This window comes from Phaseolus vulgaris, chromosome 5, assembly GCF_000499845.2.
Source record: "Phaseolus vulgaris cultivar G19833 chromosome 5, P. vulgaris v2.0, whole genome shotgun sequence".
NCBI lineage: Eukaryota > Viridiplantae > Streptophyta > Magnoliopsida > Fabales > Fabaceae > Phaseolus > Phaseolus vulgaris.
In genome coordinates this window covers 32,769,200-32,793,720 of record NC_023755.2, presented here as the reverse complement: position 1 = coordinate 32,793,720, position 24,521 = coordinate 32,769,200, and the positions used below count along the sequence as shown (strand labels likewise).

The following is a 24,521-nucleotide window of genomic DNA, read 5'->3' as shown; positions in this document are numbered from 1 at the left end:
GGAAGGATAAATGATTTATCTTTTGGTTGGCTGGCTACAAGTGAATCTAATTTCCTATATTATATAATATAAACATCTTAAATTAATCTTAATCTAAAAACTTTTCTTTCTTTGAAATAAATTGTAATTTTAATTTAATTGTAATGTGTCAAAAATCTCATTCTACCCTTATGTTTTTCTTTAAATTTAATAACTTTTAATTTCATTTTTAAAAGTTTGTGTTTTTTCTCACTATATTTAGCCCAATTTTGTTGAACTATGATTCAATAAGTTTTTGAACAATTTATTTATGTACAAAATTTATTTTGTCCAATGATCCTTTTGCAACTTGTACTTAAGCCGAAAGCTAAATAATAGACATAACCGAGAGGTTATACATAAAAGAATAAAACAAAATATAAATATTATTATAATAAGGCCCAATTAAATAGAAATCTGTATTAGGGGGTGTGTAAATAATAAAACGGTGTAGAAAGAAAGTCCAAAGGTAAAGTGAAAAGCCCATTAAAGAAACTCTATAAATAGGAGGTCAACGTAAGAGGTAAGTAAGAGTGATTTTTGTCTTATGAGCATTACATCGTTTCGACTTTGGCATCGGAGCGACTTGCAGGTACACCCCCCATCTATGTGAAGGAGAAGCCGAGAGCACCTACCTTGAGAAGAAGCCGAGAGCACCCAACGTGAGGAGAAGCCCAGAGTATCCAGCCCAAGAAGAAACCGAGAGAGTCCAGCCCAAGATTAGAAGATTTGTATAAGAGTTAAATCTTGTCAACCTGATTCTAGTGTTCTTGGTTCTTGTTGTAAGAACATTTTGGCGCCCACCGTGGGGCCGAGAAGTAGCTGAAAAAGGTTGAAGACAAGATGAATCAAAGAGAAGAACAAGGTGGAGAACAGGAAGACAATATTAACATGCCAATGACAATGTTGGTACAACTACAAAAAGAATTTGAGATGTTAAAAAAGAATAATGAAGAAGAATTAAGTATGTTGAGAGCCGAAAATGCATATATGAGGAGAAAATTACAAGAGGAAACAGTTTTGAATTCATCCTTTGAAACCGTTCAGCCTAGAGCACAAATGAATGAAAGGCTTTATCACAACGAAAGTTCCCAAACCAAGAGAAGATTGCTTGAAAACTCTGGGGTTTTTGCAGGAGCATCTTCCAGAAAGCATCCGTTCTATGATGTTATAGTTGATACTCCATTACCTGAAAATTGGAAAAATTTGACCATTGACAAATATGATGGAAGTACAGACCCTGATGAACACATTGCAATATATACCACTCAGATCAGCTTATATACGTGGAATGATGTTGTTATGTGCAAGGTATTCCCTACAACGCTGAAAAGAGCAGCATTGAGTTGGTTCACGCGCCTCCCACCTTTGAGCGTTGATTGTTTCGATACATTGGTGGAAAAGTTTGGTGCTCAATTTGCAACTAGTCGCCCTCATCGTTTAACATCAATTGCCTTGGTAAACATAAGACAAGAGAAGGGGGAGTCATTAAGAATGTTCATGGAACGCTTTGGAAAGGTCGCCTTGGGTATTCGAAATCTCAACCCAGAGGTTACCATGCATCATATGATAACAACGTTAAAATCGGGACCATTTGTCTATAGCCTTTGCAAAAATCCCGCGACTAATTTGGATGAACTAAGGCAGCAAGCATCAAAATTTATGCAGATGGAAGAACTAAGAGAGTTCCGAAACCAGGTGAGGGTTGATGGAGGTGAGAAGAGGGTGATGGAAAGAGAAAGCGGACCTATGGTCAGAAGAGCTCGAGAAGAGTTTAGAAGTCGAAAATTCCAACAATACACACCTTTGAATACAAACAGAGCAAGAGTTTTACAGGAAGCCATGGCAGCAGAAATAATACCACCACCGAGAAAAGCAAGAACACCAAAAAGAGCAGATCACACCAAGCATTGTGAGTATCATAAAAATCATGGTCATCATACAGAAGAATGCATTGGGTTGAAAGATAGAATAGAAGAATTGATCCAAGCGGGGCAGTTTAAACGTTTCATCCGAGGGGGAAATGCAAGAATAAGGTTAAGTCCTGAGAAAGGATTGAAAGGGGGAGAGGTAGGACAGAGAAGAGTGAAAAGATTTGAAAGAAGAGAAGATAGAAGAGTTGAAAAGAGATATGATAGAAGGGATGGAAGGCCCGAAAGAAGAGGTGATAGGGTTTATCAAAACACCCAATCAGTAAGGCGAAGTAGGGAACAAAGTCTGGGAAGACCAGTCAGAGGGTTTATAAATACAATTTCATGTGGGTTTTCTGGAAAAGAATCCTCGTCAGCAAGAAAACAGCATTGGAGAAGTATCAGAACCATTAATCATATTTTTAAAAGAAGAACTTTGCCACCAATGCTTTTTACAGATGAAGATTTTCAAGAAATTGATCCTGATCATGATGACCCTATGGTGATAACAGTAGAAATAGCCGAGTATGTCGTCATGAAAACCTTGGTTGATCAGGGGAGTTCGGTTGATATTTTGTTTTGGGATACTTTCAAAAGGTTGCACTTGAGAGAAGAAGATATTGTACCTTTCCGAGAACAAATCATTGGCTTCTCAGGCGAGAGAGTTAGCACAAAAGGATATGTTGATTTAATGACAACATTCGGAAGAGGCAGCAAGACTAAAAAGATCAAAATCAGGTACTTGGTGGTGAATGCTTCCACATCATGCAATGTATTGTTGGGACGATCTTCTTTCAATAAGTTGGGAGCAATAGTCTCAACACCGCACTTAGCCATGAAATTCCCAACAGAGAAGGGGGAGATAGCAACAATTTATGTCAATCAAAAAGATGCTCGAGAATGTTATGCAACAGGTTTGAAGATGAATTTGAAAGCAAATAAAGATACTGAAAGAATGGTGGCAATGATAGATTTGGACCCCAGATTAAATGATGAGAGGTTAGAACCAAAAGAAGAGACAACAGCTGTGGTATTGGGCCGGGACGAAAAACAATGTACTTATATAGGTGGAAGTTTTCCTGAAGAATTGTTGAACAAACTCATCACGGTGTTACGTAACAACGAAGATTTATTCGCTTGGAAACCATCTGATATTCCTGGAATTGATCCGGAGGTAATTTTTCACAAGTTGTCTGTTTGCCGAGAAGCAAGACCAGTATCTCAAAAACGAAGAAAGTTGGGAGAAGAAAGACGAAAGGCAGTAATTGAGGAAACAAAAAAGTTGATGCAAGCTGGTTTCATTCGCGAGGCTCAGTATACGACATGGCTATCCAATGTGGTGCTTGTTAAGAAACCAAATGGAAAATGGAGAATGTGCACAGACTATACAGACCTGAATAAAGCCTGCCCGAAAGACACATATCCATTACCCAACATAGACCGATTGGTGGATGGGGTTTCTGGTCAAGAGATGATGTGCTTTCTTGATGCCTACTCAGGGTATAATCAAATACAAATGTATGAACCGGATATCCCAAAAATAGCTTTCACCACAGATACTACAAATTATTGTTATAAAGTCATTTCTTTCGGTTTGAAGAATGCTGGAGCAACATATCAAAGGTTGATGGACAAGGTGTTCAAAAATCAAATTGGAAAGAACATGGAAGTTTATGTTGATGATATGATTGTAAAATCAGAAGAAGTGGAGAAACATTTAGAAGACCTTGAGGAGGTGTTTGCACGAATAATAAAGTACAATATTCGTCTCAATCCAGAAAAGTGTGTTTTCAGTGTGAGAGGAGGAAAATTTTTGGGGTTCATGTTAACAAACAGAGGTATTGAGGCAAACCCTGATAAATGTGAAGCAATAATGAAGATGGGAAGTCCAAAAAACTTGAAGGAAGTACAAAGACTAGTGGGAAAGCTAAACTCATTATCAAGATTCTTACCAATATTGGCCGAGAGAACTAAATCGATAGTAAACTTGTTAAAAAAATCTGAAACCTTTGAGTGGAATGAGCGATGTGAACAAGCCTTTTCTCAAATCAAAAGTATGGTAGCTGAACCACCAATCTTAGTTAAACCTGTGTCAACCCAACCTATCATAGTTTACCTAGCAATTTCACATGAAGCTATAGGAGCTGCCTTAGTCCAAGAAAACCCAGAACAAAAACCAATATATTTTGTGAGTAGGTCCCTTTAAAACGCCGAAACCAGATATCCCAAGGTTGAAAAAGTCGCCCTAACCCTGGTGTATGCCGCAAGACGTCTTCGACCATATTTTCAGAATCATCGGATAATTGTGAGAACAGACTATCCAATATCTAAAATTTTGAGAAAACCAGAACTTGCAGGTAGAATGGTGACATGGTCGATGGAGCTCTCAGAATATGGAATCAAATATGAACCAAGAGGACCAATCAAAGCCCAATCCCTTGCGGATTTCATTATTCAAATGCCGACAACAACACAACAGGAGCAGTGGACATTATATGTAGATGGCGCGTCAAGCAAAAAAGGAAGTGGAGCAGGGATAGTACTTGAAGGACCAGATAACTTCCAAGTAGAGATGCGTTAAGATTTGAGTTCAGAACATCCAACAACCAAGCTGAATACGAAGCTCTTATTGCAGGATTGTTGTTAGCCAGGGACATGGGAATCGAAAATGTCATTTGCAAAAGTGACTCTCAACTTTCGGTAGGACATGTGCCAGGAGAGTATCAGGTAAAAGATCCATTATTAATGAGATATTACCATAAAGTATTAAATATTATGCAGTGCTTTAATAAGGCCGAAATAAAATATATTCCAAGAGAATTAAATATGAAAGCAGACTCATTGTCTAAGTTAGCAAGCCAACAACGACAAGTGCAACATAATTCAGTCATACAACAAACCCTCAATCATCCAACAGTTAGTTTAGAAGTGATGGATATCCACTAGGAGAGGATTTTATTAATGAAGGAAGAGGATTTTCACCTACACATTTGAAGTTCTTCCTTCTAGTCTTCTCACAAATTAAAAGAAGTCAAAGAGAAGATCAAGCCTAAAGATAAAGAAGTCTACAAACTCTTAAATAATAGGCTTCATATTAAATATCTCTCTTTATAGTTTCTTTTAAATTGTAAATAATATAGAATAATGTTTAGAAAGGTGCTTAGAGGGAAACATGAGACACCTCTTTTGTAAAAGCATCTTTAGGCTTTAGTTTAGCAAATTCTAGAAGCTTGGGGAGTGAGCTTAGTAAGGGGGGTGTGATCTTAGGAGTTTTTTGGGTAGCTTAGGGAATAAGCTATGTAAATGACCAGCCCTTACTCCTATAAAAGGAGGGCTTAGGTCCTTCACAATTCAGATTGGAATTTTATAGTAGAGAGACTATACTCAAATTTAGAGAGAAATTGTGAGTTTTGAGTCTTCCTCTTCTTTGCCTTATCTTGTGAGCTATGGTGAGCTTCAAGTGGTGGCACTCCATCACTTATCTTGGTTCAAGGTTCCAAGTGGCGTGAATGGCTTCTTCCAATTCTCAAAATCCAGCAAGCATCTTCTTCTATAAGTGTTCTTCTTCCCTTTTCTTCAATTTTCCATTCGGTAGTTTTGATTCATAGAGTTTACTTCTTTTTCTACCGTTTAATTTTGTGTTTCCAGCATTGTGTTCTTAATTCTGTTTTGGTTCAGTAGCTAGCTTTTAAATTCTGTCCAGTTTTAATTCTTGTTCTTCTTTCCTTTTGTTTTTGATTCAATTTGACAATACATGGACTTCCATATGAGTCTTGGTTGGTGCTTAGTTTTGGTATATACATCAAGAAGAATGCCTCAACATCACACCATCAAAAGATGAATGGATAAACACATATATAGAAGTTATAAAGAGCCAAGAACAAGGTGTCAAACTAGATACAAAAATAGCAAAGAAAGTGGCCAGTTTTGTTTTAATTGGTGATGAACTTTACAAAAGAGGATATTCTATGCCTTTGCTAAAGTGTCTCTCAAGAGAGCAAGCTCAATATGTAGTTAAAGAACTTCATGAAGGAATTTGTGGATTACACTGTGGAGCTCGAACAATGGCAACAAAATTTTGCAGAGTCGGATACTATTGGCCAACAATTCGAGAAGATTGTGAGATCTATGTTAGAGCATGTAAAAAATTGTCAAGAGTTTGGAAGTTTAAACCATATACCAGCACAAGAGTTGCAAGGAATTGTTTCTCCATGGTCATTTGCAAAGTGGGGAATTGATATACTTGGTCCATTTTCCACTTGCACGAGGACAAACTAAGTTCATGATAGTAGTTGTGGACTACTTTACAAAATGGATAGAAGCGGAAGCATTAACTAAGATAACGGCTCAGCAAGTTCAAACGTTTGTATGGAAAAACATAATATGTCGATTTGGAATCCCACACACCATTATAACTGACAATGGCCGACAATTCATTGACAAAAAAATTATGGAATTTTATGCAGATTTGGGAATCAAGTCAACAAACACTTCAGTTGAACATCCGCAAACGAATGGACAAGCTGAAGCTGCAAACAAAGTTATTCTCAGACAGTTAAAGAAGAGGCTAGGAAGCGCTGAAGGTTTATGGGCAAAGAAGTTGCCAGAGATATTATGGGCATATAGGTGCACACCACAAACTTCAACTGGAGAAACACCATTCAACCTCACATATGGAACAGATGCAATGCTACCAGTGGAAGTTAATGAACCAACATTACGAAGGCAAATGGAAGATTGGAATATCAACAATGAATGTTTGAGGACTGACCTTGATCTTATTGAAGAATTAGAGAACGAGCAAAGATAAAGGAAGCAGCAGTAAAGAGAATAGCAATGAAGAGGTTTAATGCAAAAGTAAAGTTAAGAGATTTTAAGGAAGGGGATTTGGTCTGGAGAATGCGAACTGATGCTTGAAAAGATCCACGACATGAAAAGCTAGCATCCAACTGGGAAGGTCCTTTCAGGGTACTGGAAAATTTGCAAAATGGAGCCTACAGATTAGAGACTTTGGAAGAAAAAGTGATACCACGAACCTGGAATGCGAGCCATTTGAAGTTTTATTTTAGTTAAGACAGAAGATGTAAAAAAGAGGACTTTGATGTACATAGTTATCGTTTAATGAAGAAGCAATATTGAATGACAAAAATCATCTCATTTACTTTTATTTTTCGGTCATGGATGATTTCACTCCAGGTGAAACCCAACCAAAAGAATTCTTCGTTCTTGGAAGATTTCATCATAATTGAAAACCCTGCCAAAGAAGATAAATCAAAAAACAATTCGGGCTTGGATGCTTTCACTCTAAGTGAAAACCCTCCCGATATCACGTATAGTGAGATGCAAAGCAAAAAACTCTTAAATCTTTGCATACTTAAAATATAAAATCATAAGGTCCAACCAAACGTCGGCATTACAAAACCGAGAGGTCTCATTTTTTGCATCGCACAAAACAAAAACTGAGGTCTTATCAAAAAATCGGAAGGTTCTAATACAAAATCGAGAGGTCTCATTTTTTGCATCACACAAAACAAAAACTGAGGTCTTATCGAAAAAACCGAAAGGTTCTAATGCAAAACCAAGAGGTCTCCAGGCAAAACCGAGAAGTCTAAATAAACATTGGCATATGAGTATTAAGTCCAAAAGTTCAAACCTATAAAAATAGTCAAAATTCGTCTCTAACTAGAAAAACCGAGAACTTTAATTAAGAAATTTATTAACAATTATTTTCGGTTCAAACTCCAAAATCGAAAGGTCCAGGTTGCAAAGTACTTAAATAATTTTATACTTCAAAACCGAAAGGTTCAGGTTGCAAGGTGATTAATAATGTTATGTTTTAACAATTGAAAGGTCTAGTCAAAGACATATTAAATCAACTCTTTCCCAAGGAATAGTGTAGATCTCGTCATCATTAAAGCTGAAAACGTAAGCTGAATTTATACTAGGTTGCAAAAATAAAATCAAAGTTAAAACCGAAAATGTTATTTTATTAACTAAAACCGAAAACATGGAACCGGATGCGTTAGTCATGTATAGTTTGATGTTATACATCCAAACCCCAACCCAGAGATCCCAGTTCCGCGTTCGTTAATAATTTTATGCTTTTAGGTTTTAAAAACTGAAAGATCCAATTAGGATTTGTAACCAAAAGACGACGTTTCAAGCATTCAAATTAAATGACCCAAAAATCAGCACTGAGCGGTTAGGACCGAAAGGTCTCTGATAACGTTTGCTTGTAACCGAAAAATAAAATTAATCATTCAAACCATGGAAAGCGATCAGTAATGTTACACTTAAAAACCGAAAAGTCCAGGATACAAGATGGTCAATAATTTTATGCTTTAGAACCGAAAGGTGCAGTTGAAGATATATCAAATTAAATATTTCCCAGTGTAGTTCTCATGATCACTAATACCGAAAAATGAGCTCAAACGTGTCTGTTATATTAAAATAAATTAAAATATTTTTTAAGCTGAATATTAAAACCGAAAGATATAAGTATAAAGCCAACAAGTATAACTAAATTGCTAAAATTCAATGATTATTATAAAAAATAGTTATAACCGAAAGCTTTCAAAAGCTATAAGATTATAACTAAAAGAAAATGTTAAGTTTTCAAGATTAGAAAACCGAAAGGTTAACAGAATTCTCAAAATATATGATTATAACCGAAAGAAAATGTTGAGCAAACAAAATCAAATAACTCGAAAGATAAAATCAAGAAGTTAACATCAAAAGCTCTAAAATAATATTTATAGTAACAAAAAACCAACTTAAACACAAGAGAAAATAACGAAATTTATAAAATTAAGACGATAAGTTCCAAAAAAGAAATTACATTACGAATGCAAATATCAATACATTGATCAAAAATCACAGCATTCCAAAACAAAGATGCTTCTCAATAAGTAAACCGAGAAGCCATAAACAAAAAAAAATGAAAACCCATATCCACCTAGCTCTCGACGTTAATGTTTTCAGCATCATCTTCAGGAATCTCATTAGCAGGAATTAATTCACCATTATAAAAATCCTTCTTAACATCAAAGTTGCCTTCATCAATAGGAATCTTATAAAAATATTTCACTTGTTGAAGAGCTTTATCGAAGCCAAATTTGTGTTGTTCCAAGATAAAGTTTCCAGCTTCAAAAACATTCACCTTCAACTGACTTATCTCTTCAATGAGTTTGATGGTGCTTGTGTTAGATTCTTTAACAGAAGATAATTGCGATACTTTTTCAATCAAAAGTTGATTTTCATTGAAAATTCGAATGTTCTCTTCACCAGATCTTAAGTTCTCAACCTTTAATTCAGAAATTTGCTTTCCAAGATCTTCTTTTTCTATCTCTTGTTGATTTATCTGCAAAGATAAAGAGCTCATGTTTTCCTTATTTTCAGCAAAATCATTCTTCAATTTTTCAAACTCCGCCAGAGACACACAATTTCCATTCTTTGCTTTCATCATTTTCCCAATCAAAAGACTTCTGCTTGACAATTCAATAATAGAATCCGCCAATGAAGCAGCATCAGTAGCTTTCAACATATTGTAAGATGATTCACTAAAAGAGGTTTGAACAAACTTCGCATATTTTGTTGAAGCACCAAAGATTGTTTCAGGAAGAGGTTCAGTCGAACCACCTTCAACGTGACGATGACGCCGAGAAGAAGAATGAGATCTCTTACTACTTCTATCTCGTTTCTTAGACTTCTTCGAAGGACCAGCAACATGAGCGTCCTTCGTAGGTTCAGTTGCTTCAACACGTGAAACAGGTTCTACAATCTCCACTTCCACCACAGGATTGACCACATTTTCACGCCGAGGGGTTACATCACCTACTTTGTTGAGAAGCTTTATGAAATAAGATCGAGCTTTCGGATTGGTGCTCGCCATCAAAGCTGAAAATCAATAAAAAATTTAGCAAAGTTAAAAATCTCATCCTATAAAGCGAGAAAATATGAAACAACCACGTCCAATAAGATCTTCTTGGGGTCTTGATGAAGTGTACAATTGTAGCAAGGCGCGAGTGGGAATCTGGTACGAGAGGTGACCAAAAACTTCAATAACATGACGATCGGCAATATCCATTGAGTGAAAAGACATTGAGTTAAACTTCAAAGGATCTTTCGTCCAATATAGAGGAAACTTTGGAGAATCTCCGTTAAAAAAATAATCTCTTCCTTCTGGCTCTATTAGAATTTTGAAAAATCCTCCCTTAAAATCCTTATATGAAGAGGTAAAGGGTTTAAGAAAACAAATATTGGGTTTACTGATAAGGGACAACCACCCTGGTCGTTTACCAGGCCGAGAGCTATAATAGTACAAGAAAGATGTGGGGCTAGGAGAAAGTGATAATAATTTACATAAAATACTAAAAGCTTGCATTGACGCCCAACCATTGGGATGAAGCTGGGTAGGAGCAATATTAAGAAAATTAAGAACACCCATTTGAAAATTGTTCAAAGGCAATCGAATATGAAGATCCCTAAGCATAAAAATAAAAAAAAATCATAGCTATCACCCTCTCGACCATGAAAAACATTATCAACATTCCCAACACGCCGAAAAGAAATAATATCATTCTCAATGTCAGAATAATAAATCTGAGAATGGGAAAGGAAACTACAAAGCTCGCTAGCAGAACGGTACCGAGAAAAGAACTCTCGGACCTTAGGATTAACCCCTTGATAACCTGGACGAAGATTTTTCAGAAGCATAATTCTTTCGAATACTGGAGGAGCATCAACAGTAGGAGCTCCATTCGAATCCTTCATACAAGAAGGAGTAGCAGAAGAAGACTTTGATTCATGATGCTCTTCTTCTTGAACCACTCGGCCAGTAGATTCACCACCCGCGCTTGAAAAACCACTCAAATCATCAGTAGCAGAAGAAGAGCTCGAGATAGACATATTACCTTTAAAATAAACAAATGAAGGTTGAAAACGAACTTCCTTTCAGAGAGCAATGAAACTCACATAAAACTATAATAGGTTGAGTAAGAGACCTATTTATAACCCAAAACAAAACCCTAGAATTTGAAACGTTGCAACAACTTGAAACCGTTCAAAAATACATCATCTAACGGTTAAAACAGCAAATTCACGTCAAATCACTTAGTCTCAACAAAATAAAGCACGAAAAACGAGGCATTTAATATCAAATCAAATCACATTTCAAAACTATTATATTATATTCAGACACAAATACTTTTCTTTAAACTTAAATAAAAATCTTTATGTCTCGGGGCCAGTGTACTGGTAGGCTAAAACCGAGAGGTTAAGCCGAAAGCTAAATACTAGACATAACCGAGAGGTTATACATAAAAGAATAAAACCAAATATAAATATTATTATAATAAGGCCCAATTAAATAGAAACCTGCGTTAGGGGGTGCGTAAATAATAAAACGGTGTAGAAAGAAAGTCCAAAGGTAAAGTGAAAAGCCCATTAAAGAAACCCTATAAATAGGAGGTCAACGTAAGAGGTAAGTAAGAGTGATTTTTGTCTGATGAGCATTACATTGTTTCTGACTTTGGCATCGGAGCGACTTGCAGGTACACCCCCCCCCCCATCTGTGTGAAGGAGAAGCCGAGAGCACCTAGCTGAAAGAGAAGCCGAGAGCACCTACCTTGAGGAGAAGCCGAGAGCACCCAACGTGAGGAGAAGCCAAGAGTATCCAGCCCAAGAAGAAACCGAGAGAGTGCAGCCCAAGATTAAAAGATTTGTATAAGAGTTAAATCTTGTCAACCTGATTTTAGTGTTCTTGATCCTTGGTGTAAGAACACAACTCAAATAAAGAAAATGAAAATTAGTAACATATATATTTTCTTTTCTTTTTTTCATTTAATTTTTTTTATATATTTTTTCTTCTTCTCCACTCTCTTTATGCAACACAAGATTTTCATCCTCCTATTGTACTATATTTCTTCAACTGTCTTAATTTTCTAAATCAATACTTGTATATTGTACAATTTACTTATATGATCAACTAAACATCTCCAAGTTTGATATATAATACAATTATTTAAACATTTGTATGATTATATATTTTTTTTACACTTTTTAAATGAAAAAATATATTCTTAAAAATCTCGAATTATAAAATTAAAAATCTTAAAAATTATAAAAATTTCAAAAAGTAAAAATGTCAACACTAATATCTTTTTAACTTTTAAAACTATACAATTTTTTTTTATTGTGAATACAAAAATTTAAGAGTAACGTCAATTTTTATCGTACCCAAATAAAAGAAGTTTTCAAAAACAAATTATTCATATAATTTTGTTTTCTTTTTAGTAAAAATAAATATTTGTAGAATGTGAGATGCCAACACCTTCACTGCACTAATTCATACCCTAAATTCAGTTTTGTAAACATTTTCCAAAAAATTTCAGTGTCCTGTCCGATCGTGACACTTACATGTATACAAAGTCACTCCACATTAAACTACATTGAACATGATTAATCATATTCAATTTTTAATGTTTCATTTAAAACAATTTAAATTTTAACTTCATAATTTAGATAAAATAGTTCAATTGTCACTAAATAGAAAAAAATTATTCAAATATTAAACAATTAATAATAGTTTTAAAGTATTAATATTGATAAGAGTTATTTTAAAATAATTAAATCACATCAACATCTCTATGAAAGACTTTTTTTCATATCATGTTAGCATTCTAGAGCGTAAAGAGTGTAAAAAAAAAATAATATTCGTTCTTCTCAAGTAAAATTTAAAATAACAAAATAGTCCTTAAAAAATTCTATAATTTTAATTCTTAAAAATTTTCTTACTCAAATTATAATCATCTATAAAAGTCAATTTCTTTCTTAGAATCCCATCCCATTAGATTAAAATGCACAATGTCGCCATTCAAAAACCATTACGAGTGACGTTGCATTTTAATGTCATAGTGCGTTATTGGGTAATTAACTATTCGACTTCATGCCAGTGAGTTTACATACTATTATCAGAAAAAATAAAACAGCGCCAAAAATTCGAAAACAATAATGAAAAATATCATGGTATAATTTAAAAAACAGACTAGTATTAAAACTCACGATCTTAGAACACAAATTCTAGTCACAGCGACAAAATCTTTCATAACTTGCTACGCCGGCAGTCTAAAAGGGCTAAAAAGTAACTAATGCAAGCAAAAGATCCACATATATTAAATGAAGAACAAAGACCGAAACAAAAATCTGCAAATATAGTTTTCCACAAGCTGGTCAACGATTGGCCTTGGCAACTCTCTCAATTTCATCTTTTTTCTTGATAGCATAACTGAAACGGAGTTATTACATATCAGTAAACGCATCCAAAAATTAGAAAAAAAAAAAAATTGTCAAGACAACAAAACAGTCAGAAAATGTATCCTGGAATTGGAGAAGTATTACCTGTTGGATGACCCTTTGGCTGCATTAATAAGTTCATCAGCCAAGCATTCTGCAATAGTCTTTATATTTCTGAATGCAGCTTCACGTGCACCAGTTGTTAAAAGATATATAGCCTGATTAACTCGACGAAGGGGTGATATATCCACAGCCTGTCTCCTTACCACTCCAGCAGACCCAATTCTTGTTGCATCTTCACGGGGACCACTAAAAAAATAACAAAAAAAGTCAGATATAATACTTAAATTTTAAAGTTAATTTATGTTGGATTCAAGACAATGCCCATCAAAGAATTGCTTAGTAGTGAGGTAAACAGTTTACTGTTCAGAGTAACAGTACCTACAATACATATTTTACACATTATTTTACCTACAATACATATTTTACACATTATTTTGTGCATTATGTCCACCATAAACAAACTCTTCAAGAAAGATATAAAACTTCATATCAAAGTCGCTTTGTCTACATGATAATAGATTGAGCAACCTAAAATCCAACATTACATAATCAAGCAACACTTACCAAATGTACACCCAGAAGATTAACCAGTTTTTCCAAACGGCATGGTTATGATCACATGAACATAAACCAACTATAATTCTATTTTGAAGTAATTACATAGAATGATCAGATAGAGCTAATACAGAAATGACATCGTACAGGCTATAAAAAAATGAGAAATAAACAACCATAGAGTCATTCACCAACAATAACTTAAACTAACACGCTCTGATCCTCTGCAAAAGAATTTCCATCCAGAAATCAATATATTCAGTCAACAAAGTCCTAGTATAAATGACAAAATAGACAAATGCGCAGAAAACATGGAGAATGGTCAGATAGAGCTAATAAAAAACGCCATCATTCAGGCAATCAAACCAATAGGGAAATCAATAATCATCATTCCTTCCTCCAGATTAATCTTGAAAAAACGAGTAGCTTATTATGTATACTCTAAAAAGAAAAGAAAAAATTACAAATATGAGACCCAAATTTCCATTATCAATATAGGTATTACTTAACTTTCTACTATATCAATCCATAAAAAATAGAAGGCAATAGCTGAATCAACAGTCATCCTAATCCACAACTAAAACCATGAATAAATACAAAAGTAATACCTGTTAATGACAGCATCAACAATAACCTGAATGGGGTTCAGGTCAGTCAACAAATGAATAATTTCCATAGCATGCTTGATGATCCTAACAGCCATGAGTTTCTTGCCATTGTTTCTACCGTGCATCATGAGAGAGTTGGTAAGCCTCTCAACAATGGGGCACTGGGCCTTCCTGAACCTCTTCACAGAGTACCTACCAGCAGTGTGAGGAACATAGGTGGCATGCTTGGATGCCACCACTCCAATGTAATCGGCCAGAGAAATGTCATTAACCTAATATAACCCAAACAAAACACCAACAATAATTTCACTTAGTAACCCAATATAAAATACCAAAGCATAAACAAATGAAATTTACACAATATAATGTAATTAACAAAAAATCAAACCCTAAACAGACAATAAATTTTATTTTCCTGATAATGGTACCTGAACATCATCGAAGTTCCAGCGGTTAAAGAGCTTGACATCGATCTGGGTGGGATCTGCAACAACACCAGCTTCGTGGATGACGTCAGTCATGGCTGTATAAACGATTAAACGAATTAGAGAAAAAAAAAAAACGAGCAGGGTATAACAGAACAGAGGAAAATACAAAAGGAAACGAAGTGTTGAAAACCTAATCGATTGATAAAGGTATCTAACAAATGAAGAAATTAACAGTGTGAATGAATGAAAGATAGACTGAAAGAAGAATGAAACCTGAAATTGGGTTTCAGAGAGGACGAGGAGTTTAGGGTAGCCGCTTTTCGCTTGTATCTCGGAAAGAAGAAGCACAACTCAAAACCCTAGTTGCTGACATTTATATACTCACACACTGAATAGCATAAAAATGCTAAATAAGCATTAAGCCAAAATTTTCAACATACTTGTGTTTACTTTTTTATTAATTAATAAATTATAAATAAAAATTTTACATATTTAAATATATTAATTGGATATTTGTTATATAATAAATTTTAAAATAAAACCATATTCTAATTCAACTAACTACAGAAATTTTTATTACTTTAAAATAATATAATTTTAAAATTGTATATTATTTTATAATTTTATTATTTTTATGAGTAATTAATTAAAAATATAAAAATAATACAAACTATAAATATATACGTGTCTATACCTAATATATATAAAAAAAAATCTATTTTATTCTATATTAATATTTCTATTTTATTATTTTATTTTATTTATTTCATTATTTTATAATTACTTAAATTTATACTTATATATAAAGAATATTTTTTATTATAACTATTTTCGGTTATCCACATTTATTTATATTTTATCATTATATCAATATTTTATTATTTTATAATTTTATTTTATTTTATTTTAGTTATTTTGTTACTTTATAATTACTTAAATTTAAAATTAAAAAAATATTAAATTTAAAAGAAACTATTTAAGAAACATGACTACAATTATTTGAAAAAAATGAGTTAAATAAAAAATTTAAATTGAAACATCGTTTGACAGGAAGTTACTCTACTCTCTCAAATTTTATTTCTTTTGAATAATACGCAGAAAAAACATTTTGAATATCAATCTTTATTTTTATTTGGTCATACTTTTAAAAAATAATTTAATATTTTTTCCTTTAGAATATATGTATATATAGAGAGATTTCGGTATTTAAAAAATACAAATACACATATAATATAATATACATTTATACCTATATATAAAGGATATTCTCTATTTAATGTTTTCGGTTATACACAAATTTATTCTTATTTTATCCTTATTTTATCCTTATATTAATATTTCATTTTATTATTTTATTTTGGTTATTTCGTCATTTTATAATTACTTAAATCTATACCTATATATAAAAGGGATTCTCAATTATAACTATTTTTGTTGTATACAAATTTGTTTCTATTTTATCCTTATATCAATATTTTATTTTAGGTATAATTACCTTATTCGTCCCTACTTTCTGGGGCAATAGTCAATTTAGTATAGTGGTTTTAAAAAAAATCAATTTCGTCTCTATGTTTGTTTAAATGTATGCAAAATGGTTCTTTATGTTAAGTCGCAGCAAACGGCGTCAACTTCTGCTTATGTGGCAGAGAGAATAAGTTATGGGTTTAGGATGAGGTGTGAGGTGTCAAGTGACGTGGATGGTTGGATTAGTTTATTGAAAATTGAATTGGGGGTTAGGGTTTCTTGAATTTGAATTGGGTTATGATTTTTTAATTGTAAGCAAGGTTGAGGGTGTCTAAGGTACGTTATTCTAAGATGCGATTGTGAGGTGCGATTTTGCGGTTCAATCCTGTGGTGCCATCTCGAGCTCGTGAAGTGCGATTGTGTGGGGCAGCGTTTGTGGAACCCGAAGACGTTGTTGAGCGTGGAGCAGTTTCGTGGGTGGTCATTTCTAAGGTTAGGACTTTTTGACTTACTTTCAGAGTGGTTATGTTTGTGATTACTTTGAGAGAACATTTAGAGAGTAGTTTATGATGTAGGGTCCACCATGTGCAAGATTTTTGTATGTGTGGTCCAACATTTGGTTTCTGACATAATTAAATGCAGGATTGCTTTGTAATTTGTTTGTTATTTTTCGTCATATGTATATTTATATTTTGCAGGGATACCTTTTATAAAGTCCATATCATGACAAAATGTTATTTTCAGCTTGTGGTCCACCATAGTGGGACATTTTGTGATGCGAGATATGTTGGTGGTGATAAATCAACATGGTCATGTGACGGTGATAGATGGAGTTACTTTTAAATACTTGGCATTCTAAAGGAGATGGGGGTTTTAACAGTACAGGAGATGTGGTATTCACGTGGAGGTTGTGAACAGTTGGAAAATAGATTAGAGGTTCTGGTTGATGATGGTGGTGCAATAGAAATGCTGAAAATTGCAAATACACATGGTGAAGTTCATTTATTTTTTGTGCATGTTGCTTCAGAGGCAGAAGTGTTATTGGCTTTAGGTGATGGTGCGGAACCCGAAGGTGTTAAAGGTAATGTTGAGGATGGTGGTGGTGTGGACATTAGTGATCATCATGGTATGGAAGGTGTGGTTGAGGAAGATGAGGAGGAGGACGAAGGTCATGGTGGTCAGGGTATTGGTCTGCCTATTCATGAAGACATGGAATGTGATAATGATGGTGTGCATGTGTCAGAAGATTCTTCTTGGTTAAGGGAAGTTGAATTTATTGAAAGTGAAATTGAAGTTCTGAGTGAGGGTACTAGAGATAAGGGTGAGGGTGAGAGTGAAGGTTTAGGGTTTAAAGGTCATGTTAGGCATAGGCGTAGAAGGCAGACTAGTAATCTTATAGAAAGTTTAGAACCAAATTGTACAGATGATTTGCAAGATTTGGGTGTTGATGATGATGAAAGTGAAGGAACATTTGTGCATGATAGAGGGTTGTCACATACAGAGTGGGAATCAGAAGAGTTAGACAGCATGGGCGAATTTGAAGATGGTGAGAAAGATATGAGTACAGGTGGTAAATTTCCATCCTTTGAAATGTCAAAAAACATGACAGATTTTTCCTGGGATGTGGGTACCTATTTTAAAGACAAGGAAGCATTTAAAGATGTCATTAGAACTTATGTTATTCATTTTGGGAGGAACTTGAAATTAGTAAAAAATGATAACTCCAGAGTTCGGGTGTGTTGTATTGGAGCACAAGGACAATGTGAATGATATGCATATTGTGGGTTCTTACCCTCAACAAGTTGTTGACAGTTAAGAAAACTAAATGATGTACATACATGTGTTAGGCCGTTTAAGGTTAATTTGTTGAGAACTAAATGGTTGAGTGGGAGGTTGGAGACTTCTTTATGTCAGAATCCAAGATTGAGAAGTAATGATGTAAGGAACAAAGTTGTTAAAAAATGGAACATAAGTATAAGTAATTCAAAAGCTCAACGGGCAATGGCCATGACCTTGAAGAATGTCCATGGTTCATTTCAACATAAGTACAAACGAATTTATGACTATGCACATGAGCTCATGCGTGCAAATCCGGGGTCTACAGTGAAAGTCAAAGTTGAAGACATGAATGGCTTCATAGTTTTTAACAGATTTTATGTGTGCTTAAAAGCATGCAAGGATAGCTTTATATCTTGTAGGCCCATAATTGCTTTGGATGAATGCTTCTTGAAAGGCTTTTATGGTGGTGAATTGTTGACAACAGTTGGGAGGGACCCAAATGATCAGATGCTACTACTAGCATATGTTGTGGTTGAGGTTGAATGCAAAGAATCTTGGAGTTGGTTTTTGCAACTTTTAATTGAAGATGTTTGGGGTGTAGATGTATGTCAAGGCATCACTTTCATGTCTGACCAACAAAAGGTATATTCTTTGCTGACAACTGTTGATTTTGTCTATGTATAAATTTCATTTAAGTATATGACTTTTGACAGGGTTTGTTGCCTGCCATTTAAGAACTGATACCTGGGGCAGTGCAGCGGTTTTGTGCTCGACACATGTACTCCAACTTCATAAAGAAATTCCCATGAAATAAATTGAAAACTTTAATGTGGAGGACAACCAACAACACATATCCCTAAGCATGGGAGAGAGAGATGAGGGCTATAAAGGAGGTCAATGATGAGGCTTTTAAACATCTGATTGCACTACCTCCCAGGCAAGCAGTCATGCTTGTTCTTTTACTCATGTCAGATTTGAGAATTCCAAGGAATTATTTAAACTTGTGAATTGGTAGTTTAGAAATTCCTAAATTAAAAAAATGTATATTCAGAATTTGGAATATTTGATGGTATTCATTAGTTGAAAACAGAGTAAAGGTATCTGGAATATTTTGTCCATTAAAGTTATCTGATATTGTGTTTGTCAGTCCAGTCTGATGTTGTGTTGGTATCAAAGTAGGCTAATTGAGACTTTGTTGTGCATGTTAGTCCAATCTTTGTTTAAGCTAAAGTCTGGGTCCCAAGTCCATTTGGTCTCAAAAGAGGTGTTCAGTGCTTACCAGTCCATTTTATGAAGTCATTTGTTTTCAATTGACTAAGTTCTAAAATCATTTATGCACACCAATTAGTAGGTTCTGAAATCATTTTTTTTTCCTTTACTAGGTTCTGGTCCAGATCAAGGTTCACATTCAGTCCAAAAATGTGACTCACTTGTCAACAATATTTGTGAAGGCTTTAATAGTGTGCTTGTAGTTGCACGTGCAAAACCTATCATTACCATGCTAGAACATATCAGGACTTATATAATGCAGAGATGGGCAAAGAACATATTGAAAATTGCCTCATTTGAAGGATCAATATGTCCAAAGATTTTAAGCAAATTACAAAAGGAAGCATATCAAACTCAATATTGGATACCCAAGTTAGATAACAACATTGATACACTCTTTTAAAAACTTATTGTGTTACTTGTTGCATATGTCTAACCAATTTCATCATCACAGATCTTCCGTATATCACCTATTTGAAGTGAGACATACCTCTACCATTGGAGAAAAGTTTGCAGTTAACTTGGACATACATGAGTGCAGCTGCCGAAAATGGATGTTGACTGGAATACCTTGTTGTCATGCACTTTCTGCAAAGAAATTGTTCAATGTCGATCCAGTCAACTTCATTTCATTTTGGTTCAAGAAGGAAACATATGCAAAGGTGTACAACTCAATTATCTATCCACTGAATGGTGAACAAGTATGGGACAACAAATGTTGTGCCACTTCCCACAAAAAAGATGCCTGGAAGACCAAAATTGAAGAGAAGGTTGGAGGCATGGTAGGTAATGAAGAACAAGAGTCAGTTAGGCTAAACTGGATTAAAGAAAAAATGTGGATTTGTAATAAGCTTGGCCACAACAGAAAGTCCTGCATTGAAAAACCATCAGAACAAGGTCCAAGTGCACCAGACCCATCTCAACAAGGTCCAACTCAGGTAGGTCCAAGTGCAACAATCCCATCTCAGCAGGGTCCAAGTCAAGCAGGTCCAAGTGCACCAAACCCATCTCAGCAAGGGCCAAGTCAGGCAGCTCCAAGTACACCAGGACCATCTCAGGAAGGTCCAAGTCAGGTAGCTTCAAGTGCACTAGGGCCATCTCAGGAAAGTCAGATAAATCCAACTGCACCCCCTCCACCATCTCCCCCTACTCAACCAAAAATTTCACAACCATCTTAGGCAGCTCGAAGGATAACAAGTTTAAATGCAAAATTTTCAAGACCTAACACCAGGCTTAAGTTACAATCCATGAGAGGCTTTTGGAAGCCATGAATGCTTTTGGAACCCACTAATTTCTATACTTGTGTATTTTGAAAAACAATTATTGTTGCCTTCTGTTAATGTATTTTGGAATGATAATTTGGTAATTTGTTAATGTATCATGTACTCAATGTATTTGGTAATTTTTGAAGTACCTTAATGTTATCAGGTTCTACATAATTAAGTTTGTGTGTGTGCTTGTTACACTTTATATTCATGTTACTATACCTCAACTAATTTAAACTTAGTAATCACTTTTGCTACTTGTCTAGCTGTCAAAACTGTTTTGGTATGCATATATGAACTGTGTAAATAGTTGCTCAAAAACATTTCAACCCAATCACATTGATAATAAACTTATTTCATTTGGATAAAAAATATTTAATTCTTTAAAATAAAATCTGCACATAACATATCTTTATTGGAGAAAAGTGTGCGGTTAACTTACAATTTTGCATTGATACACATTTTGGGATACATATTACATACTGGACATAATGAACTCAACACACGAATACATATTACATTAACTAATTCAATCATAATCCCAACCAAAATATACATTCATACGTTACTCATGGGAATTTTAAGAAAATAATCAACATAACAATGTTTATTACAACAACAACACACAATCCTACTTATAACATCTTAATCCACATTCTTGACATCTTCAGACGTTTTTCCAATCTATAAATCTTGTTTCTTTGTCTAACAATAGTTCCATCCTTGTCATTCCAAGTGTCTTCAATGCATCATCTGAAAAAGTTGCATCACATGCTTACGCCACTCCTATTCTGTATTAGACAAAACAATAACCAAAAAATCAATACCAATGCCTTTTTTTTTCATAAACCAGAGTTCAATACATCTTACCTTGTACTTTGGACACCCCCAAAATTTCCTCCCACCATTTTTGAAAGTTGTTGTTGTTCTCAAAACTACAAATTCCCACAATCGCAAATGGGAGCAACAAAAGTTGTCTTGCTCCCACCACCATGGCTAGAATTACATCGGTGTTGTTGGACTTCCATTCGATTACAACTGCATGATGATACAGATGCAGACCTATAGGCACACATTTCCACCCCAAACGAAGCTACCAACGAACCCAACTCACGAACGAATCACAAACGCTAATTACTCCTCTCCCACCAACAAATCCACAACACCGGACTCCCCCACAAACGACCCTCCTTTCTGTCAACACCCTCGTTTCTGTGAAGCGGCCACCATCCAATAACGATTATGCTCAAACGGAAACCCTAACCACCACATTTTAATGATCTTTGCTCATCCAACCTCAAGGCCCCAATTTGACATGTGTTTTACTTCACAATCCCCATTCTCTCTGCCACATAAGCAAAAGTTGACGTCGTTTGCTGCGACTTAACAGAAAGGACCATTTTTCATACATTTAAACAAACATAGGGACAAAATTGATTTTTTTAAAAATAACTATACTAAATTGACTATTGCCTCAGAAAGTAGGAACAAATAAGGTAATTATATCTTTATTTTATTATGGTTATTTCGTCATTTTATAATTACTTAAATTTAAAACTAAAAAAAAGTTAATATTAAATTTGAAACTATTTGAGAGACGTGCACTACATATATTTGAAAAGAAAGAGTCAAATAAAACTTTGAATTGAAATGTGGTTTGAGGGATTACATCCCTCAAATTTTATTTCTTTTGAATAATACACAGAAAAATATTTCGAATATCAATCTTTATCTTTATTTGGTCGTACTTTTAAAAAATAATTTAATATTTTTTGCTTTAGAAGCAATATATATATATATATATATATATAGATAGATAATTTGATATTTAAAAGTTACGAATACACATATAATACATACATATATACCTATATATAAAGAGGATTCCTTTTTAAAATCGTTTTTTGGTGTTTACAAATGTTTTTCCATTTTATCCTTACATTAACATTTTATTTTGATTATTCCGTCATTTTGTAATTACTAAAACAATTGGCAAAACACTTTTGAATTTTGAAATATGAAGATTCATTTTTGTCTCTTTCCTTCGTGTAATATTTTCTTCTAACCTCTTTCATAAATATATTTATATTTTAACTCCTCTTGACCTCTACGATTCCCATCTCCTTTAATTTTTTTCTCTTTCCTTTGTGTAACATTTCTTTCTAACCTCTTTTATAAATATTTTAACTCTCAACTTTTTGGTTAACCTCCATGATTCTCCACTTTTATTTTGTTAACCTTTAACTTCGTACTTTAAGTCACTAGCGCACAACCTTCTCACTAGTGCACAACCTTCTTAGAAGAAATTATTTTTGGAGGATGAGAAGAAAGAGAAGTGTTTTTCTTTTTATGTTCCCTTCTTTTTGTTAGTATGTTTACTCTCAACGGATAAGAGCATGCATTAGGAGAGGGACAAATGAATGTTTCCATTGAAGTGATTGGAAAAAAGGCTTAGCGCAACTCGTAGGTACCGTCACTAAGTCTGCCACCTAATTGAAAGCAAGACAAGCGTAATTCCATGACTTGGACATTGGTGCACGCTACTCCGCTCCAGTCGGTATCGCTGCCAACGTGTCTTATACATAAAATTCAATGTGTGTGATAATTTAAATATTAAAAGAAAGTAGGAAAAAATTTATCATAAACAGGAATAATAATTCTACTTGAGTACCACAAATTTTCCTTTTCAAATGATAAAATAAGCACTCTATATTTCTCTTAGTTATTAATCTTATTAATTTAATTTCTAAAACATAGTATTGATTAGTAAAATTTAAGAATATTGTAGTTTATTATTAGATTTAATTAAGTTTTTTTTTACAGAAGATTTAGTGAAGTTTAAGAATTTAAACATTAATAGTTAGGAATGAGTATGTTTTCTTTTTGGAAGGTTTAAAGCTATGTTGGGATGATTTGATAATAAATTTTAAATTTAATTTTAGTATTCTTTTAATTAATATTTTTATTAATTATTGAATTTAATTCAAATTGCTCTATTAATTTACATTAAGGTTTCGTACAAATAATAAATAACTAGTACATGTGTCAACAATAATTCTCACAGCTACAATAATAATAATTATAAATATAATATATGAACAACTGAAATCAACTAGCGCCTGTAGCTCAGTGGATAGAGCGTCTGTTTCCTAAGCAGAAAGTCGTAGGTTCGACCCCTACCTGGCGCGTAATTCTCATTTTAATATTTTGTTTCAAGCAAAATTATCATATTTATTAAAATTTTAGAATGAAAAGAACAGGAAAACTTTAGAGATAAAGATTTCAAAACAAACGATAACAAAGATTTATTTAACTCTAAATATTAATTCTTATTTTAGGGTTACTAATTAATGTAGTTCTTACCATATATTTTAATTTGAAAGGTTTTGTAACATAAATTCCAAACATAGTTGTTGTAAACTTCAAAATGGTACGAGGTAATTGAACTGAATGGAATATGATGAAGTAGAGGGAATATAAAAAGGAAAAACAAAACCAATCCTAATTAAAAACAAGGGTGAATTCCGAGCGAAGAAGGAATCAAAATCTGCCTAATCTACAAGTTCTAAAAGGGTAATACTTATGACCTATGGGACCAGATAATAAATGTTGAACTGGTTTACATAATTAATTCGAGCTCGTAAAGAATTAGTATAAAATTGGTTAGATTAGTTCACAATTGGGCAAAACCTGTTTCAACCACTGTTTTTAAATTGCTTTTTTTTTTTTTTTATCTTATGAAGAATGACATAACTCTAGATAATGTTATGTTTATTTAGTTTTGAATACACTTGTTTTTAATGTTATAACACATTCAATTTGATTAATTGTTTAAATTTTAATATTATATTATAAGTTATAACATTTAGG

At 33.8% G+C, this 24,521-nt stretch overlaps 2 protein-coding genes and 3 non-coding genes across 5 annotated transcripts; 2 read left to right on the top strand and 3 right to left on the bottom strand.

Moving 5' to 3' along the window:
• The first annotated feature begins 861 nt into the window (after positions 1-861).
• Positions 862-4,509, top strand: LOC137834338 (uncharacterized). The gene is made up of 2 exons (XM_068642396.1): positions 862-4,116; positions 4,219-4,509. Exons 1-2 carry the CDS (start codon positions 862-864, stop codon positions 4,507-4,509), a joined length of 3,546 nt encoding a protein of 1,181 aa, XP_068498497.1.
• Positions 4,510-12,956: 8,447 nt separating this feature from the next.
• LOC137835484 (small ribosomal subunit protein uS7) lies at positions 12,957-15,275 on the bottom strand. Its single transcript, XM_068644013.1, has 5 exons — positions 15,148-15,275; positions 14,875-14,969; positions 14,447-14,718; positions 13,326-13,529; positions 12,957-13,212 (listed from the first exon to the last, which is right to left on the bottom strand). The coding sequence occupies exons 2-5, from the start codon at positions 14,965-14,967 to the stop codon at positions 13,158-13,160; spliced, it is 624 nt and encodes a 207-aa protein (XP_068500114.1). The 5' UTR covers positions 14,968-14,969; positions 15,148-15,275; the 3' UTR covers positions 12,957-13,157.
• Positions 13,947-14,027, bottom strand: LOC137836295 (small nucleolar RNA Z102/R77). The gene has a single exon (XR_011085246.1). It is a non-coding gene; the product is annotated as a small nucleolar RNA Z102/R77 (small nucleolar RNA).
• LOC137836294 (small nucleolar RNA Z102/R77) lies at positions 14,155-14,236 on the bottom strand. The gene has a single exon (XR_011085245.1). It is a non-coding gene; the product is annotated as a small nucleolar RNA Z102/R77 (small nucleolar RNA).
• An 8,491-nt stretch (positions 15,276-23,766) lies between the features above and the next one.
• TRNAR-CCU (transfer RNA arginine (anticodon CCU)) lies at positions 23,767-23,839 on the top strand. The gene has a single exon. It is a non-coding gene; the product is annotated as a tRNA-Arg (tRNA).
• Positions 23,840-24,521: the final 682 nt, after the last annotated feature.

Excerpts from the sequence above, each read along its gene's own strand:
- LOC137834338 (XM_068642396.1), top strand. The coding sequence starts at position 862 with ATGAATCAAAGAGAAGAACAAGGTGGAGAACAGGAAGACAATATTAAC. Across the intron at positions 4,117-4,218 it reads AACAAAAACCAATATATTTT|AATCATCGGATAATTGTGAG; the intron begins GTGAGTAGGTCC and ends CCATATTTTCAG.
- LOC137835484 (XM_068644013.1), bottom strand. The coding sequence starts at position 14,967 with ATGACTGACGTCATCCACGAAGCTGGTGTTGTTGCAGATCCCACCCAG. Across the intron at positions 14,719-14,874 it reads GGAACTTCGATGATGTTCAG|GTTAATGACATTTCTCTGGC; the intron begins GTACCATTATCA and ends GGGTTATATTAG. Across the intron at positions 13,213-13,325 it reads GCCAAAGGGTCATCCAACAG|TTATGCTATCAAGAAAAAAG; the intron begins GTAATACTTCTC and ends ACTCCGTTTCAG.